Source organism: Lactuca virosa, chromosome 3 (genome assembly GCF_052849685.1).
Source record: "Lactuca virosa cultivar CGN04683 chromosome 3, Lactuca_virosa_CGN04683_v6, whole genome shotgun sequence".
Taxonomy (NCBI): domain Eukaryota; kingdom Viridiplantae; phylum Streptophyta; class Magnoliopsida; order Asterales; family Asteraceae; genus Lactuca; species Lactuca virosa.
This window is the reverse complement of record NC_136428.1, coordinates 235,197,497-235,216,802: the sequence shown is the minus strand read 5'-3', so window position 1 is coordinate 235,216,802 and position 19,306 is coordinate 235,197,497. Positions and strand designations below refer to the sequence as shown.

Below are 19,306 nucleotides of genomic sequence, written 5' to 3'. Positions count from 1 at the left end.
GCCATATGATTTTCCAGGCCCCGCTATTATTGACGTGTCATATACCCAATGAAAGTATATAAATAATCGGTATCAAGTCAGCCAAATCTAGAAGCATCCGACAGCAACTTCCCATAAGATCTAAAATATTGGTGCAAAAATATTACACCATCAATTAAGATAAGCAACTTCTGGACATCAGGCAACCGGTAGGCATAGCCATAGCCATATTTTTATTGTTGACACACAACTAAGCAAAAAAACAAGAAAAAAAACAAAGAATTAACGTGGTTTGATCAGCGTGACCTACGCTTTAATGGCAGTGACCAGAGATCTTTTTTATTTCTCAACTTTTTCAAAAGAGATCAAATAGAAAACTTAGTTAGTAATACTTATAACCAATAAACCTAACAACTATGTCGAGCCCATATACAAGAAAATTCATAAGAACAAAACATGTTTCTTCACTTAATTCGACATTTGGGTATCTTCATTTCGTTCCGGGTTCAGGTAATTTATTCGAATCACCAAACTCCAAGGCACACTCTAACTAACAATCTCCACCTTGACTTGAATTAACTTCAACTATCAAAGATTCCTAAGAGTCATCTCCTTCCTGCCGGTTTGCCCCGAAGGGACTTACTTCATACGATAATTCACCAAGTCAAAGCAATGCTTGAACTTCTTTGATGGCAACGCCTTTGCTAATATAACTATTAGGTTCTCTGTAATAGTTATCTGTCGATAGATAACCTGTCTTCTTGAAGAACATTACGAATGAAATTCATCCCGACATCAATATGCTTATTGTTCTCATGATAGACTAGGTTACTTGTCATGCTTAAATAACATTGATTTTCACTATAAAAAGTAGGTATCTCAGCCTTCAATCTAAGATTTTGAAGAAGACAACGTAGACATATAGTGAAACACCCCTCGCATGATAGACTGTATTACATGTGTTTCATCAGTTGATATCAGAGTTAAGATGGTTTTTTGCTCTCTAACTATATATATTATCATTGTAAGCAACATTGGTTTCCTATATTTCTGGAAAAGCAAGAAAGAATTCTCTATATACACCACCTTCACTTAAATTCTCTTTCAAAATCATCAATTACAAGTCAGAACTTACAACCTATATATGTAGTAAATATCTCAAACAGTTTGGCATGATCTACTAGTAAACCATGATCTTAAACAAGTTAAGGCCCAATCCTCCTGTGGTAGTGGTGGTGACCTTTACAGTTAGAGACAAAATGGATGCATGGTATAATGAAGGATGGTGGGTACGTAGGTTTGCTCAAATGTTGGGTGAGTAGCACTTTGAACAAGACACTCACTGATGATTGTATTTTAAAAGATAAACAAATTGTAATTGATTAAGGTTGTTGAAGAAATGAAAAAAAAAGTTTTGTTATTTTCTTTTAAGAAAAAAAAGTTAACTAAAAGTTAAATAAAATAAAAAATGATAGAAATTTACAGGGATTGAGCTGAAAAACCTTAAGATCGGGTAGTTGATTATTTGTTGGAACATACAACGACTCAATCTTCCCTTTTCTGAACAATGTCTATAATGAAGTGGTGTCTAATCTAAATATGCTTTATTTTAAGTGATGAACAAGATTCCGAGTTATTTGAGTTGCGTTGGTGTTGTCACTACTGACTGGAGTTTTTTTGAACTTCGACTCATAATCCAAAAGCTGATTTTGGATTCATGGTACTTGAGCACATCATCTACCAACTGCAACATACTCAAATTCAATTATTGAACACGCAATTGAGGTTTATTTCTTGCAAGACCATCTGATGAGTCTTCCACCTAGAAGTTGACATCCTCCATATATATATATATATATATATATATATATATATATATATATATATATATATATATATATATATATTTGTCTAATGTACACTCTACATAGTCTGAACTTGAACTTATGTACCTACTAAGATCAAGCGATGAACCTTTAGGGAAACAGAGACCAAAATTTGGATTTCCTTTTAGATATCTAAAAATCCTTTTCACAGCTTGCACATATAGTCTGAACTTGTGTACCTACTAAGATCAAGCGATGAATCTTTAGGGAAACAAAGACCAAAATTTGGATTTCCCTTTAGATATCTAAAAATCCTTTTCACAGCTTGCATATGAGATTCCTTTGGAGAAGCTTGAAATCTTACACACAAGTTGGGCATGGATAAGATCACAAGTTTTTATTGGTAGAGCCAAAAAATAATGTCATCAACATATACTTGGGCATGGATAAGATCACAAGTTGTCTTCGTAAAGAATAACGTGATTTTATTTGCTCTCTCCTGTAACCATTCTCAACATGATAAGTTGGCAATGTATCATACCAGACTTTAGGGGCCTGCTTAAGTCTATACACAACCTTATCGAGTCTGTAGACATGATTTAGTAAGTCTTCAAGTTCAAACTCTGGAGACTGCTTGAGAAATTCTTCTTCTTGTAAATATCGATAAAGTAAGGAAGTCTCAACATCCATTTGATACACTTTGAACTGTTTAAATGAAGCATAAGCTAGAAACAATCTGATAGCTTCAAGCCTTGCCACTAGCACAAAAGTTTAACCGTAGTCTAGTCCTTCAAGTTGAGTAAATGAAACATCCAAAAAGTATAGACCAAAAATTTTCGTTTTAAATCAATTATAAAAACCATCAATATTATCCATCACATAAAAATCATAGTCATGTATCTCAATAACATCAACATATATGTCATAATATCACAATCATATATCATAAATCATAGTGAATCCTCTCAGGCTAAAAACAGTGGTGTATGCCATGCAGTCATCTCGAGCTCTTCCCCTTGCTAGAGGAAGTACTTGAAACCAAAACTGAAAAATGTAAGCACGAAGCTTAGTGAGTCTCCCCAACTACCACATACCATACACATAACACATAAACATATCTTGGCCCCGCCCCTGCTACATCGAGTCAAGCTCGGCATCGGGCCCCGCCCGGCATCGAGAAAATCTTGAAATACATAAGAGCATAAACAATAATACACATAAACCTAAGCACATAACATTAACACTTAAACGTTCCTCGGGCCCCGCCCGGCATCGGACCGTAATCCGGTAACATACTAACATTCCTCGGGATCGCCCCAACATCGAACCGAAGTTCGGAAACATAAAATACAAACACATGCAAGAATCACAAAGACATCAAGCATACAAGAATTCCTCGGGACCACCCCGGCATCAGATCGAAATCCGGAAAAGCATGTAAACCTACATCGGGCCCCGCCCGGCATCAGACCATAGTCAGGAACTACTACTAACTAAACGAGCCGGCCTTGGTGCCTTAGACCCGTTCCTACTGGAGGAAACTCACCTCAAATGCTAGTTGTGAAATCTCGTGTGAGGAATCCCTGATGGCTGCTCCAACGACTCCCCGGCTATCAATTTCACAATAACACTTAATCAGAATCTGATAATCCTTCTTAGGGTAAAATAACCATTTTACCCCTGGTCAAAGTCAACATCCTGGTCAGAGTCAAAGTCAAGGTCAACTCCTAGTCAACCCAACTCGTCGTGTTATCTCCCAACTCGGCGAGTACCTGTACTACTCAGACTCGTGGTCAACCGAGTCAACTCGTCGAGTCCCTTCCCAGACACGTCGAGTTCTACCTGTTGTAAAATCGGGACAACCCGGCTTCAACTCGTTGAGTCCCTTACTGGACTCGCCGAGTTTCCCTGTCTGTTTGGGCTATTTTAATGGATTAAGCCCCTACACTTCAGATCCAAGCTTCATACTTTACATAAACCCTAAAAATGTCCTTTTAAGGGTAAAGTTTCTGACTTTACCCCTTAATACCCCCTCTTAAAGGGTTTAGCTCAAACCCTATTTCCTTGGGACCTAGAACTTGGTCCTTAAGCCATCCATTCACCAAACTAAGGCTTACAACTTCAGATCTAATCTCCTAACACTACTTGGACACGTATGTTGGGTTTTATGTACTTTAACATCCCTATGGTGCACATACTGTTAGGAACCGGACCGGGTACACGCAGCGGAAACACTATCACACACACAAACGAAACGAGAAAATAAAGCAAGAAGGAACACAAGGATTATAGGTGGTTCGGATTCGGTGTAAATCCTACGTCCACGGGCGCAACTAGATTTTATATTAACTCACTATAAGATTACAAATGGTAATATCACTCGGCACTTTTGTTGTTCTGTGCTACGCTGCTGCACACTTTCTTCTTGCAATACATACATATATATATATATATATATATATATATATATATATATATATATATATATATATATATATATATATATATATATATATATATGTTTGTGAGCCGCAATTTGCACATGAAATTGAGCCGCCATATTTGAATTGAAATATATGTCGTCCAAAACTATTCCACCTAAAATGTGCGTACATTCAATATTAAATAATTGAACCACCGTCCATCTTTCCATTAAACAATACAATTAAATTGTTTAATTTTCTAAGTTACATTTATGGCCCTTGAACTTTTAGGAACTTGTCAATTTGTTCATGACTCCATAAATCTTAACAATCTCCCACTTGAAGGCTTGAACAAATTAGTCTTTCTCCGCCATCCAACTCTTAATTACTCCAGTAATCTTAAAAAACAACCAAGTCCTTCAAGCTTCCAGTTCCAAAGAACAAGCTAAAACTTAGTCTGATTTCTCTAGTTGCAGCCGCCCCTCATCATCAATTACTAGAAGGGCCAGTTGAAGCTCCCACTAGCTCCAACTCAGCCGTGGCTAATCCCACCACCAACTCATCCTCTGTCTCAACCGGTTTGGACACTCCACCAGATCCAGAGATACACCGAGGACCACTAACACTCTCCCAACTTTGCAAACATTCAACAGGAGAGAATTTTTCAGTCTTAGTCTTCAAAACCCAACGGCTCTTTGTAACTGTACCAGGAACACGTCTCGTGCTCCCACTATCACAGAATCCCCTGAATGGTTTAGACTTTTGAACTCGTTCAGCTAACATCTCTTTGGCTCCAGAATTCATGTTTGCAAAATGAGCTCTCTTAGCCGTAGATTTAGCGAACCAGATTTTGTCTTGCTTAACAGGGACGGTCATACTTCCCTCATCAGGTACCTCAACTATATACAATGACCCACACTTCATACCACGAGCAATCACCAGATCACCATTGACCACCCTCCATTTACCACTTCCAAACCTTACTTCCAGTCCTTGTTTATCCAGCTGACCAACAGAAATCAATTTCTTCTTCAGCTCCGGAATCACCCTAACATCCTTCAGGCTCCATGTAGTTCCCAATGAAGTAACCAAATCAATATCTCCCATGCCCGTTACTTGAAGCATCTCGTCATTTGCTAACCGTACCTTTCCAAAATCTCCTTCTTTTAGATTCACCATCGTTTCCCCGTTGTCCATGGCGTGAAACGAAGCCCCTGAATCCATGACCCAAGAGTCTACAGAACTTTCCATACTGAGTATCAATGCATCATCCTCAGACACATTCTCAGCACTGGTAATGTTCAATTCTTTCTTTGGACATTGACTCTTAACATGTCCCACCTCCTGGCAGTTCCAGCACTTCACATTCTTCTTAGTTCTAGATGAACTTCTTCCCCGACTCCCACTGCTTCCACTATTCCTGTTATTCCCTCTACCTCTTCCGACATTTAATAAATCAGAAGAGGAAGATCCACCTTGATTCTTGCGTCTGATATCCTCGCCTAGAACCAAATCTCTAACCCCTTCAAAAGTCATACCACTGGTCCCCACGGAACTCGTAACAGCGGTAACTGTTCCGGACCAGCTATCAGGTAGAGAAGCTAGTAGCAGTGATGCTTGAGTCTCGTTATCAAATTTAATTCCCACAGATGATAATCTGGACAGAATTGAATTTAGATTGTTAATGTGAACCGTAACTGAGCCTTCCTCATTCATCCTTGTAGTGAACAACTCCTTCATCAAGAACACCTTGTTAGCCGCCGATGGTTTCTCATACATATTTGACAGAGCCTCCATCATACCACGTGTCGTGGTTTCATTCATGATGTTGAAAGCAACGCTATTCGTCAACGACAATGTAATAACCGCCTTGGCTTTCTTGTCCTTTGAGTTCCACGCATCTTCAGCAGCTTTTTCCATTTTCTCCGGTTTGTCTCCGAGTACCATGTCCAAGTCTTTCTGACATAGCAATGCTTCTAATTGCATTTTCCACCAGCTAAAATCAGAACCATTGAACCTTTCGATTATAATCTTGTCTTCAGCCATTACGACAAACAAGATACAAATCAGGTACACTCGTGCGTGATAAAAAAAACGATCGTACCCTCCAAAACCTCGCTAACCAGGCTCTGATACCAGTTGTTAGGAACCGGACCGGGTACACGCAGCGGAAACACTATCACACACACAAATGAAACGAGAAAATAAAGCAAGAAGGAACACAAGGATTTTACGTGGTTCGGATTCGGTGTAAATCCTACGTCCACGGGCGCAACTAGATTTTATATTAACTCACTATAAGATTACAAATGGTAATATCACTCGGCACTTTTGTTGTTCTGCGCTACGCTGCTGCACACTTTCTTCTTGCAATACATACATATATATATATATATATATATATATATATATATATATATATATATATATATATATATATATATATATGTTTGTGAGCCGCAATTTGCACATGAAATTGAGCCGTCATATTTGAATTGAAATATATGCCGTCCAAAACTATTCCACCTAAAATGTGCGTCCATTCAATATTAAATAATTGAACCACCATCCATTTTTCCATTAAACAATACAATTAAATTGTTTAATTTGCTAAGTTACATTTATGGCCCTTGAACTTTTAGGAACTTGTCAATTTGTTCATGACTCCATAAATCTTAACACATACAACCCTAATGCTTTGGATCTAAGTTTTCTCTAATAATACATGCAACATTGGTTCCAAAGCATGAAGCCTAATTTAGCATACAAAAATTTAACATATGAATCATAAAGCAAGATGTGAAGTTACCTCTTGATGTTGTTGATGTTGCTAGTAAGAATTTGGCATTGTGAGAACTTAGCACCCCAAGTGTTGTGCCTCAAACAAGTCACAAACACCAAGTAACAATTAGATGGATATGAGAGAGGCTAAGGAGACTAGAAAATCGATTTTTTCTTGGAATGCAAGTAGTGTCATTTTTCTTCTTAGCACAACATATATATATATATATATATATATATATATATATATATATATATATATATGTATATATATATATATATATATATGTGTGTGTGTGTGTGTGTGTGTGTAGAATATCAAGGGTCATGTGTAACCCTAATCCATACACATTAGCCCATGACCCATCTATTTGATTTAGATAAATGCTCCATGGATTAATCCATAAGGCCATCACAAACCAAACCATGGATCATTAGCCCAACTCATATGTTTCAATTTAATTAGTCTATTTTGATCACTAAATTAATTTTGATCAATAATAATTAAATAATATGATTTCTCAATTAATATATTATACTTATAGTATATTAATAAATCATAAATAACCTCTTACTCAAATATCCATCTATCAAACTGTTCTTGTGAAGGCATCCCGAAATGGACCATGCTACTATCGGGTTAAGTACATACCTATTATACTTATGGGCTTAGACACCTAATTCAACAGTATCACACTTGGATAAGTCTAATAACTATAATTACTAATGCAACTTAGAATCTGACTAGCAATCGTAGCTCTCAAAAAGCCGTTGTCATACTCTGATGCGTCCATTAGATAAGTGATCATATAATCCTCTGTTCTCAACATATCATGCGGACAAATACATGGAACATAGTCATACTTATTGTCCAGCAGTTTGTTTCCCGATTTCTGATTTGTTTGACATAGAACTTAATTGAACACATCAATTGAGTCTTGACCGGGCCCGACACATAAGTCAAAACAAAATCATCGAGGGGCCCAAGATATCGCTTTTAATCCTCTTAGGATAAAAGGAACAGATAAACTTTGACTTATATGCTTGTACTAACTATTCGTTAAATCATACACAACATCACGTTTTATAACATCGAGTTACCGATGCGTTTTCGCACTATCAATATACAACCAACTCATAATCAACAACTCATATATCTTAGTTTGAAGACTATAAGATATTATCATCTCACAATCACTCGTGATAAATTCCATGAAGTGATTCATGTGAGTGTGAGTTTAATCCAATACTCAAATCTTATTTCAAGAGCACTCATGAATGTTTGTAGCAAACTTTGCAATGTCTAACTCCTTAGAAAATCTTACAAAAAACCCATTCATGACAGTCTACTTTCATAACCTACTTCCAAAGTATGATCGACTGTAGATAGTTTCAATAATTATATTATTTTGGAAGTCAAAACATGCAAAATGAAACAATAGTAAACAATTGACACAAGACAGTAACTTTACTTATAAATAAAACTCCTTTTATTTAATCATCAAATGTCAATTACGTTTTAGCTATTACAAGTTTCTAAATGTCTATCTAATCATTAAAACTAATATCGTCCTTCAGCCCAATTCTTCTAGAGTGATGCAAGTGCTTAACCCTACTCAGTCCCTTTGTAAGGGATCTGTCGGGTTTTCTTCTGACGATACCCCCTTCATTACGAGGATTCCTTCTTCTACTCGATGTCTTATGAAGTGATATTTTTTGTTGATGTGCCTGGATCTGCCATGATCCCTTGGTTCCTTTGCTAAGGCTACCGCACCCTCGTTGTCACAGAAAATCTCCATAGGCTCATTTACAGCCGGTACAACTCCAAGGTCTCTGATGAAGTTCTTTAGCCATATCGCCTCCTTCGACGCTTCACTTGCTGCTATGTACTCTGATTCGCACGTTGAATCAGCTACAGTTTCCAGTTTGGAACTTTTCCATGTTACTGCTCCTCCATTTAAGGTAAATATCCAGTTATCACTCCCACCAAGGGTAAGGACCCAGTCCTTAGTCCTTCGAAGGGACTTAAGAATGTTCTTTTACCGCAGTCCAGTGAGCTTTACCAGGATTCCCTTGAAATATGCTAACCATGCTCAAAGCAAAGGCTACATCAGGGCGAGTACACGTCATAGCATACATGATCGAGCCAACTGCAGAAGCATATGGTATTCGACTCAATTCTGCTATCTCCACATCCGTACTCGGACTCTGAGTCTTACTCAGTTTGGTATTGCTCTGGATAGGTAATTCTCCTTTCTTAGAATCCTCCATGCTGAAGCGTTTCAACACCTTATCCAAGTAGGTACTTTGACTAAGTCCTATTAGCCTTTTACTCCTGTTTCTCAATATCCTTATCCCTAGAATGTAAGCAGCTTCTCCGATGTCCTTCATAGCGAAACACTTTCCAAGCCAGGACTTAACCTCCTGCAAGGTTGGAATGCCGTTTCCTATGAGCAGTATGTCATCCACATACAACACGAGAAAACTAACTATACTCGCACTAGTTTTGACATATACACAGGACTCATCCTCACTTCTCGAAAAGCCAAACTCTTTGACTTTCTCATCGAAACAAAGATTCCATCTGCGAGATACTTTTTTTAATCCATAAATAGATTTGTCAAGCTTACACATTCTATTAGGGTACTTTGCATTGACAAAACACTCTGGCTGATTCATGTAAACATCTTCAGCCAACTTCCCATTAAAGAAAGCGGTTTTGACATCCATTTCCCATATTTCATAATCATGAAATGCAGCTATGGCTAGCATAATCCTTATAGATTTAATATTAGCCACTGGTGAGAAGGTCTCATCATAGTCAACTCCAGGAGTTTGAGTAAAGCCCTTCGCAACCAATCGTGTCTTATATGTGTGTACTTTCCCATCCATGTCGGTCTTCTTCTTGAAGATCCATTTGCACCCGACTGTCTTACGGCCTGGTACATTGTCAACCAAATTCCAAACTTGATTGTCATACATGGACTGAATCTCGCTGCCCATTGCCTCCTTCCATTTAGTAGACTCGGGGCTTGCCATGGCTTACTTGTAGTTGTTAGGTTCATCCAAATTTACCAGCGTACTATCACTGATAAATGTATCACCCTCAGTAGTAATATGGAAACCATAAAACTCGGGTGCCTGTCTAACTCTACTGGAACGCCTCAGGGGTAAGGACTCGTCAATCGGTTCAACAGGAGTTTCCTCCTCGGATTGAGTGCTAGTGTTTGAGGTTCCTTCATCACTTAACTATTGAAGTTCTTCAAGGTCAATTTGCCTCCCACTGTCATCTTGGCATATGAGTTCTCTCTCGCGAAAGACTCCTCTCCTTGCAACGAAGACAACATTGTCACTCGGCCAATAGAATATATATCCAAAGGATTTCTGTGGGTAGCCGATGAAAATACCTCGCTCACTACGAGGTTCGAGCTTGTCGTGAGTCTCTCGTCTTACGAAAGCCTCGCAACCCCAAACCTTGATGCGATCAGAGTATGTCATAAAAACCCATAATGAAATTAGAGTATGTCAATAATCATTTAGTTACATTAGAGTCAAACAAAATGCGGAACAATAACGTGTGTGCGATGCGATCATCCCGAGCTCATCCCCTTCGATCCGGAAATACCTGAAACATAAACCGAAAACCGTAAGCATTAAGCTTAGTGAGTTCCCCAAGATACCTCATACCATACATATCAAACATACAATGGGTCATTGCCCAATACCCATCGGGCCCCACCCGCTCGGAACATATCTGTCAATAATATGAGATGGGCCACACCTCATCACATTCATCAGGCCCCGCCTTGCATCAGGCCCCACCCGACATTCATACAGACACATAAAACACATGCTTGAATCACTAAGATAAATAGCATACAATACACTAATCAGGCCCCGCCAGGCATCAGACCCCGCCTGGTATACATATCACATAACATACATGAAAGAGTTACACAGACTACTAGAATCGTAATCATAATAAACCATGGGCCGACATTGGTGCCTTCGACCAGCCAAGCACAAGGAGGAAACTTACCTCAAGCTGTTGAATATCTGAAATAAAAGCTCGGATTACTGATCCAAAAAATCCTCGTACTAACCAATCAAATAAACCCAATTAATAAGTTGGGCCATAAACCAAAACTATGAATCTCATTCAATTGTCCAACTCCCAGAGTATAAGACCATTTTACCCTTTCCTCACTTGGTCAATTAACCAAAGCCCAACCCAATAGCTCTAAAAGCCAAAAATAGCCCAAAATTCTAAATGGCATCCAAAGCCCATTATGGGCCTAATCCAAGAAGGCCCAATACCAAACAATAGCCCAAAGTCCAGAAATGATCTAATGTCATAGAAGATTAAGGTCCAAACCCAATCAATACAAAGTCCAAATAATCCAAGTCCACCACTTCATCGGCCCACTGGTTAGCATACGCTCGGCATACCTGGCTCGTACGCCCTGCGTACGCGACTAATCTGGAAACGGGGCTCGCACCCAGTACGCCCAGCGTACTGGCCTGACTCCAATTCCTTTCTAAAAGTCTTAAACAATTAAGAACTTAACATCCAATCCTCAAATCAACATCATATTAAGGTCTTAAACCATAAAGTCGAAGACTTTAAGCCTTTGCATGGCTAAAACCACCCCAAAGTCCAAATCTAGCATTTAAACTCCATTAAGAAGAACATCAACCTTGCATGGTTGAGCCAAACCCATTAAGGTATCATTTTTATGTACAAGGGACCTCAGAAAAGCCTAGATCTATCATCACAAGCTGTTGGAGTAGCCCATACTCCCAAACAAGGCTTAAAGGACCCAAAAAGGCATAAATAAGACCCTAAACTAGATCTATCATAAGGAACCATCAAGTTAGGAGCTTTATACCTCAAATAGCTTGCAAATTTGATGAAGATCCTGGATCTTCAAGCTCCAAGTCCACCAAAGCTTCACCACCAAGCTTCACTTCCTTCAAGGGACCCAAAAACCACTACAAAATCACACAATGGCTCACAAACACTCAAATGAGGCTAGGGTTTCGTTCTTAGGGTTTGGAGAAGTGGAGCTTGGCCATAAGATGCTCCCAAGGCAACATAAGTTGATTAAATAGGGCACAAACCCTAAAAATTAGGGTTTGTCCCTACTTAGCGTACGCCCACCATACTCCCACGTACGTCCCGCATATATAGGTGCCTCCACGTCCAACCCTCGAGCCAGTACACCCAGTGTATTCATAGAGTACACCCAACGTACTCGGCTAGGGACCAAAATGAAAAGAATTTAAAAATAAGGGTTAAAAGGAGCATACCTAAAAATTGCAATGGTTACATTAAGTTTTATTATTTTGTAGTGTTTGATCAGGATGTTAAAAATTGATATTTGTAATTTTAGGCCTTATTTTTTATGTATGGATGTTATCTTAAACTTATATTTTTTTAGAAACAACAATTTTAGTCACAGCTAGCTCAGCAAGAAGCAAAAGTTACAAGGCATTACAAGGATCAATGAGCCAATCAACCCACTCCAGAAGTATAATTTTTTTTACAACGCCTATTTCTAAGTCTGATGGCATCAAAACTAAGCTTGTTGCACCTACCAGAGATCTCCCGGTAGATCGCATAAAAACAACATCAAAAGCTTTTACCACTAAAGTGATCCTCGAGCGGCCTCCGAATGACAACAACTTCAGAGGGGATCTATAATCACAATCAGAGAAAGGAAAACGACATCAGTCTCTTCCGGAGAGGAGGTCCCGGGAGGGTGATTCGACGATCAAGTTAGCGATGGTGAGAAAATTATGTTCATGTCATATCTTAGGGATACGTTATCACACACTATTCTTCAACTTAGCTTCTTACACCTTCTTGTAGATATCTTTCGGGCCGGATGAAAGAACCCATTTCTAAACTTTACAATATTATTACTCCAAAACATGCTACATGCATATTTATAAACATATTTTACATATATGGTCTTATTACAAAAGACTAGATACAAACCGACTATTAAGACTTCTACAAAGTTTTATATATATTACATAATTTCCCAGGAATTTATACACCAAATACAAAAGCTATAATATTATCTATTCTACATCTTCTACCAGTATAAAACTATACTGGATGCTTATCACCTGCAATAATTAAACACTGAGAGGGATAAGCAGGTGACGATTAGTGAGTTCAATAACAGTTACAATATAACATTATGCCATATACATATCAATATGACAGAAGCAAAGAGGGACAAGGAACATGAAAGTCAAATGAATATCATATGACATGCTTTCCATATCAACGAATAATCAGATTCAAAGATTTGTAATCAATGAGACATAACAATTTCAATACTTGATATACATCAATAAGACTTCAGCCCAAGTGGCGCATAAAATATAATTTCAGAATATTATTTTGCTAGAATACACAGGCTTTCAGCCCTATCTTAGCATTCTGCTAATTCCAACGTGATGCTTATGTCATACACTTCATGGCCAAAGGCTACATACCAGTACCCAAGTGATGCTTATGTCATACACTTCGTGGTCAAAGGTATAGCTCATTATCATAATAACATGGGAAAACACATTGAACATATAACACATAACATATAATTGTCCCTATATTGAACTCACCGTGAAATAACTGAGGATTAAAGTATTAATTTGGACAGCACTTCAACTTTAAATATGACTTTCTGTGATGAAATCAGGGATTTTAGTTGAAAACCGGGCCTTGCGCGGGGGGAGTTTCAACTTGAAAATATTATTTTCTCGGGCTTTCGGAGCGTCGAGACTTGCTTCGGGTGTCGGGGATGTTTCCTAGGCTTCGGGAGGTGTTAGGGTAATTTTAGAGAGTGTAAAGGGTGAGAGAGATTGAAATTCGTAACCAAAATTCGGCTGCCTTCGTTTGCTATTTATAGGGTCCGAGAGTTCGCATTACGCTGGGCGTAAATCTCCGGTACGTGGGGCGTACTGCATCGCGCATCTCTTCGTTGGGCGTAACTTCGTACGCTGGGCGTACGAAGTGGATGAGATCAGACGCAACAAGGCTACGACACATGGCACTCATGCGAAGGAATAGGAAGGGTGACGAGTTTCGGATCTCTTACACGAGTACGCTGGGCGTACTTGATTTATCAAACTTCTAAAATTCACATCTTTTGCGTACGAGCTCCGTTTTTGACGTTCTTTATATTCACGCGTAGGTGAGATGATACTCTACAACTTTCGTTTAGACTCTTTCGGCTAATTTTGACTTTATTTTTAAAGTTTAATTTTTAACGGGTCGGGACAAGAAAAGTCCGTTAAAAAATTCATAACTTTTTCATCTGACATCCGATTTCGTCTGTCTTTTTACCGTTGTACTACTATTAACGAGATATTCAATTCTCGTTTAGGTTGTGTCGGCTAAAAGTCACTCGATCTTTATTTCGAGTTTTTAGTTGTCTACTGCTATTCCGAAACTTAGAAAAATCATAACTTCCTTATACGAAGTCAGATTTTGACGTTCTTTTTATGAAAATTATTGGTTTAACGAATACTACGACTTTCATTTAGATTATAAAGGCTAAAAAGCATTTTATCGAAAACTCACTTTTTACGTCTTATGGCATCGTGCCGGTTCTGTCGCGAAACTTCAATAAGTCATAACTTCTTCGTTATAACTCGGATTTCGATGAGGTTTTCGCCTAAATGTTTCTAACGAAATTATCTACAACTTTCAATAATAAAATTTTTACTTATTTCAAATTTTATATTTCGTTAAATTTCAATATTTGACATTACATTGGAATCTCATAAGACTTCCAATATTTTCCGAGTGATTCTAAACATAGTTTTACTTCATTTCTAGTAAAAAAAACTATATGTTAGAACTCAACGTTTAAAAATCACATAATATTTCATAATACTATTCATTTTTAAAAGTTACAAAACACGATAACTGAACGTGTATGTTACACCGGACAACCTGTAAAATCTATCCTCCGCCGTTCACCGATATTTGTCCATATATGTTAAAGTTCTATTATATTAAAAACTTAATTTTTAATGGAATATTATGTCAGAATATATGTCAAAAATTCACTGCATGTTCTTTAGAACATCTCAAAGTACTTTTGTTTTATATTTATATTTTTCACCCAAAATATCAATCCAAAACATATATTTTTTAAAACAATACAGACAGGCTGTATGGCCTAAAAGAGGGACCGAATATAAAAGACATCAACCTTTGTAGAAATGAGTGACAACCTAGACAACAGGGAAAGGCTGTGGAGGATCCATATTAAGCAGCATCGGTGATGGAGTGCAAAGCAAGAGAAGCAACATTAGTAACAAGCATGATAGTAAATTTAAGTTGTCTGCATAAATTAAGTTGAATAAATTTTTCATAAGCTCCCTTAAATGAGTAAATGGAAACAAACCAAAGGAAAGGAAGCCTCCTTGCATAGAGTTTTAATCAACTCATCTCCCCAAATATAGTTATACGTACTTTAGAACATCAAACTTGAAATTTAGGTGCTAAATTGCCCTGCCAACTCCTTTATAGATAATATATTGTCAAGTTGAATATTCTTGGGCATCTGTAGATTGCTCTTGTAACCACTCAATGAAATTGCTAAGATGTTTGTGTGAGCATCCTCCTTTTGTAATAGCGCTTGTAACCTTTTCTTTAGTATCCATGGCCTTCACTCTGAATGTATTGTCTCCGAGCAGCTGCGCTACCTTACTTTTTATTTCTCCTCGTGTGATAATACCTCCTTCATCTTTGTTAAACCCCAGTCCAGTTTTCCAGATGTGACGAATGTAACTTTCATTGTGAAACTGATCAGCAAAGTATGGCCAGCACAAGAAAGGGAGTCCATTTGTAACACCCTCTAAAGTAGAATTCCAACCACAATGACTAACAAAGCAAGCAACAGAAGGATGAGCTAAGACTTTCTGTTGAGGTGCCCAACTCACAATTTTTCCACGAGAGCCTACTCTTTCCACATACCCAACTGGGAAAGCAGCTGTAGTCTCTTTTGTCATGCCTGGTCGCACAACCCACAAGAATGGTCTGTTGCTAAGTTCCAGACCAAGTGCCAATTCCTCAAACTGTGTTTGGTTGAAAATGGTGAAGCTCCCAAATGCTATATAAATGACTGAACATGATTTCTGTTGATCGAGCCATTCTAAACAGGTGGAGTCTTCTTGCCAAAAGTGGCCTGCTTGGTCACCAAGTCGGTTGCTTGCAAGCAACGGGCCAATCGGCAACAGTTGTGGATAGAGGCTAAATGCTGCAGGTTCCAGCTCGGTTGTTGAGTTGCATATATACCATTCCGTTAATCTAGCTGCTTCAACAGCTTCTCTTACAACTTGAAAAACAGCTTCTACAGTTGGCAAATCCTCAAAGCACGCCCATGAGAGGTCAGTGGGTTTTATAGGTGGCATGGTTTCTGACAGCTGAATCATCTGATCATGGTTTAGAGGCATGCCTGCAATCAAAGATTCACGATAGATTGAACGACCTTCTTAGAGTCTTATATAATAATATATAAAACCATACATGTCTATTATCTCACCATTGTTGTTAATGATTCCATCATCGATCAATTTCTGATAGCTCAGCACGGAGGCCAGTGTACAAACTGAGGCTGGCCAGAAAGCTGCTCTACTAATTCCCCTCTTCTTTGCGACTCGTATTGCCCATCCCATGCAACCATCAGCAATAATACATGTGACTTTATTGCTGTTTTCTTCATTAATCGTCTCTATAAGTCCCTCCAGCTTGCCAGGCATGGTTCTTAATACGGATTTGCTCAACTTACAAAGGTCAGTCCTGTCCTCCCATGGTTCTAATCCATCGGGGATGGAAACCATTTGCATTAGATCCCCAAACCCATCTTTCTCTAGAGAATTACTTGTCACAAGCTTGTGAGTGACATCTGTATTCACAAATGTAACTTTGATACCTTGCTTGACTAAGCGCTGAGCAAGCTCCATTATAGGGATTACATGGCCTTGTGCGGGATAAGGTATGACTAGAACATGAGGTTTTGTCATGATTTCCCAGTGAAGTGTTATTGTGAGTTTCTAGCAAGTGATTGGTGCTTTCTTACTTCCTAGTCAGCTCAATTTTATAGACAGAAATGACTGAGATTTCAAGGCTTTTTTTATTGCAGCCTTAATATATTTGTTTTGTCAGGTTCTATGTACTACATCTCATGTATCTTGTGGCCTTTATTTTACTGAATAGAGATTAAAAACTTCAGGACAGCAGACAACAAGCAATTACAGCCATGTTTCTGATTCATTTCAGGCTTGACAGGATATGGTTCGCGTCCACAAGTACAAAGTGTAATTATAAGTTTGTTTTATCCGCTAAATTTTAAATAATAGTTACATATTGTGTTGAGGCATACCAAAAGATACGGTGACCCAAAAACCTATGGGGGTCACCTCTTGATAGTATCTATTGGGTTTCAACCTTAACCTATATAAACCAACTTGGGTAAAAAACGTGTTATGTAGTTTATCATCGGTTACAAAGAGAAGTGGACAATCTTCTCTTTTTCCTTGTGGATATTATGTCTGTTGTTTATGTTAAAGTACATGCATAAAATGTTAGGATGTAACGCTCGATAGAATCTTTAGAATGATGTTCCCTAGTTAAGGCTTCATAAGAGCCAGGTCTATCTCCATGTCCTGACTCCTGATGTCAATTGGCGGAACCGTTTGTTTCTTACCTTCTTCACAGGACAATTTGGTCTTGCCGGCCACTCTGCATTGTTCTAGATTTGGTTAATTGTTAACCATTTTTCATCTTTTTTCTATTCTAGTGTAGGTAACAAGATGGTTGTTTGCTTGTTTTAATAAAATACGCAATCTTGTTTCATTCAATAACCAAAATATGCAAATATTTTACACGTATACATGTGCTATGATTGCATAGCCAAATTAAAGATTTAAACTTAGCTCATCACCATTATAATATTCATACAATTTTATTCATTAAAACCACTACAAAATAAAATAAAATAAAATAAAATAAAAAACCTCTTTAGTGCATGTATCACCGGTAAAAGTAATAGTGACAGTTAATTTATCGTCGCTAATGACATGTCACTATTACTCACAAAACCGCCGATAATACTACATGCCACCGCTAATAAGTTAGTCGTTGATGATACACCCATCGCAGCTAATAGTGGCGTCGCTAATAAGTCTGTCGACGCAAATACGCCTGGACCTTGCGATTTGAGATACAAATACACAAATTTTTTAGAGACACGACACGATATGAATACATATTGAAAAATTAGATAAAGCTTAATTATTCCTCTGTGTGTTCGTGTTGTATCAAATTTGTTTATGACACATGAAAAGGACACAAATACACGAATTGTCAGTACAGTCACCAACTGTACATTTATTTATTTATTTATTTTAGAAAAAAGCTCCTTCCATATGCAAAAAATTCAATACAAAATATTAAAAACACGGGTAAATAGCACAAAAGACACTAAGTTTATATCAAACTTCTAATTTGACACTGTGTTTTTTTGCCTCAAATTTGAAACTGTGTTTTCCAATTTTTTTACAATTCTGACCACTTGACCGGTCAACCCGATTACCTGCTAACGTGGCATGACGACGTGTCATTGATGACATGACATGCTGACGTGTCAAACTTGAATTTTTGTTCCACAAAAGACAGTAAGTTTTCACTTTTTTCGATTTTGACACTAAGTTTTTTTTTTCAGTTTTGACACTCTGTTTTTTTTCCAAATAAAACATCATTTTTTCCAATTTTATTCAATGTTGATCATTTTCCCTTTAAAACCATATAAATATTTTTTTAATACATTTTAATATATTTTCTTTCATTTAAAAACCATATTTTTGTATAAATACAAAGTTTTTTTTACATTCAAACCATAATTTTATGTATAAATATGCATTAGTTGTATAATGAGAACCAAAATAACCATAAGTTTCGAATAAGATCAAGAAAATTTTATCATTTATCACTTATGAAATATATATATATTTTTTATTTTTGTTATAGATTTTACACATATTTTTATTCATAGTTAAATAATTTATTAGGTATATATTGATATCTAAACGTTCGTTGAAATATAGAACACAATACCAAAATTTAATGACAATACAAAAATAGATGTAATAATGACGATATTTATCCTTCATAAATAATTTTGAAAAAAAATGAGCTAAAAATATGATTTAATGAGAGCCACACCATGAGATTCAATATGTTCATAATAATATTATGAACTAGACGAATTC

The 19,306-nt window shown here is 37.4% G+C and overlaps 1 protein-coding gene across 1 annotated transcript; it reads right to left on the bottom strand.

Moving 5' to 3' along the window:
- Positions 1 to 15,161: 15,161 nt before the first annotated feature.
- LOC145167056 (UDP-glycosyltransferase 83A1-like) lies at positions 15,162 to 17,164 on the bottom strand. The gene is made up of 2 exons (XM_079086143.1): positions 16,579 to 17,164; positions 15,162 to 16,491 (listed from the first exon to the last, which is right to left on the bottom strand). The coding sequence occupies exons 1-2, from the start codon at positions 17,057 to 17,059 to the stop codon at positions 15,575 to 15,577; spliced, it is 1,398 nt and encodes a 465-aa protein (XP_078942269.1). The 5' UTR covers positions 17,060 to 17,164; the 3' UTR covers positions 15,162 to 15,574.
- Between the last annotated feature and the right edge of the window lie 2,142 nt (positions 17,165 to 19,306).

Bases quoted from the DNA above. Each gene is read 5' to 3' on its own strand.
- LOC145167056 (XM_079086143.1), bottom strand. From the start codon at position 17,059: ATGACAAAACCTCATGTTCTAGTCATACCTTATCCCGCACAAGGCCAT. The intron at 16,492-16,578 runs GTGAGATAATAG...CTTTGATTGCAG, and splicing joins TGGAATCATTAACAACAATG to GCATGCCTCTAAACCATGAT.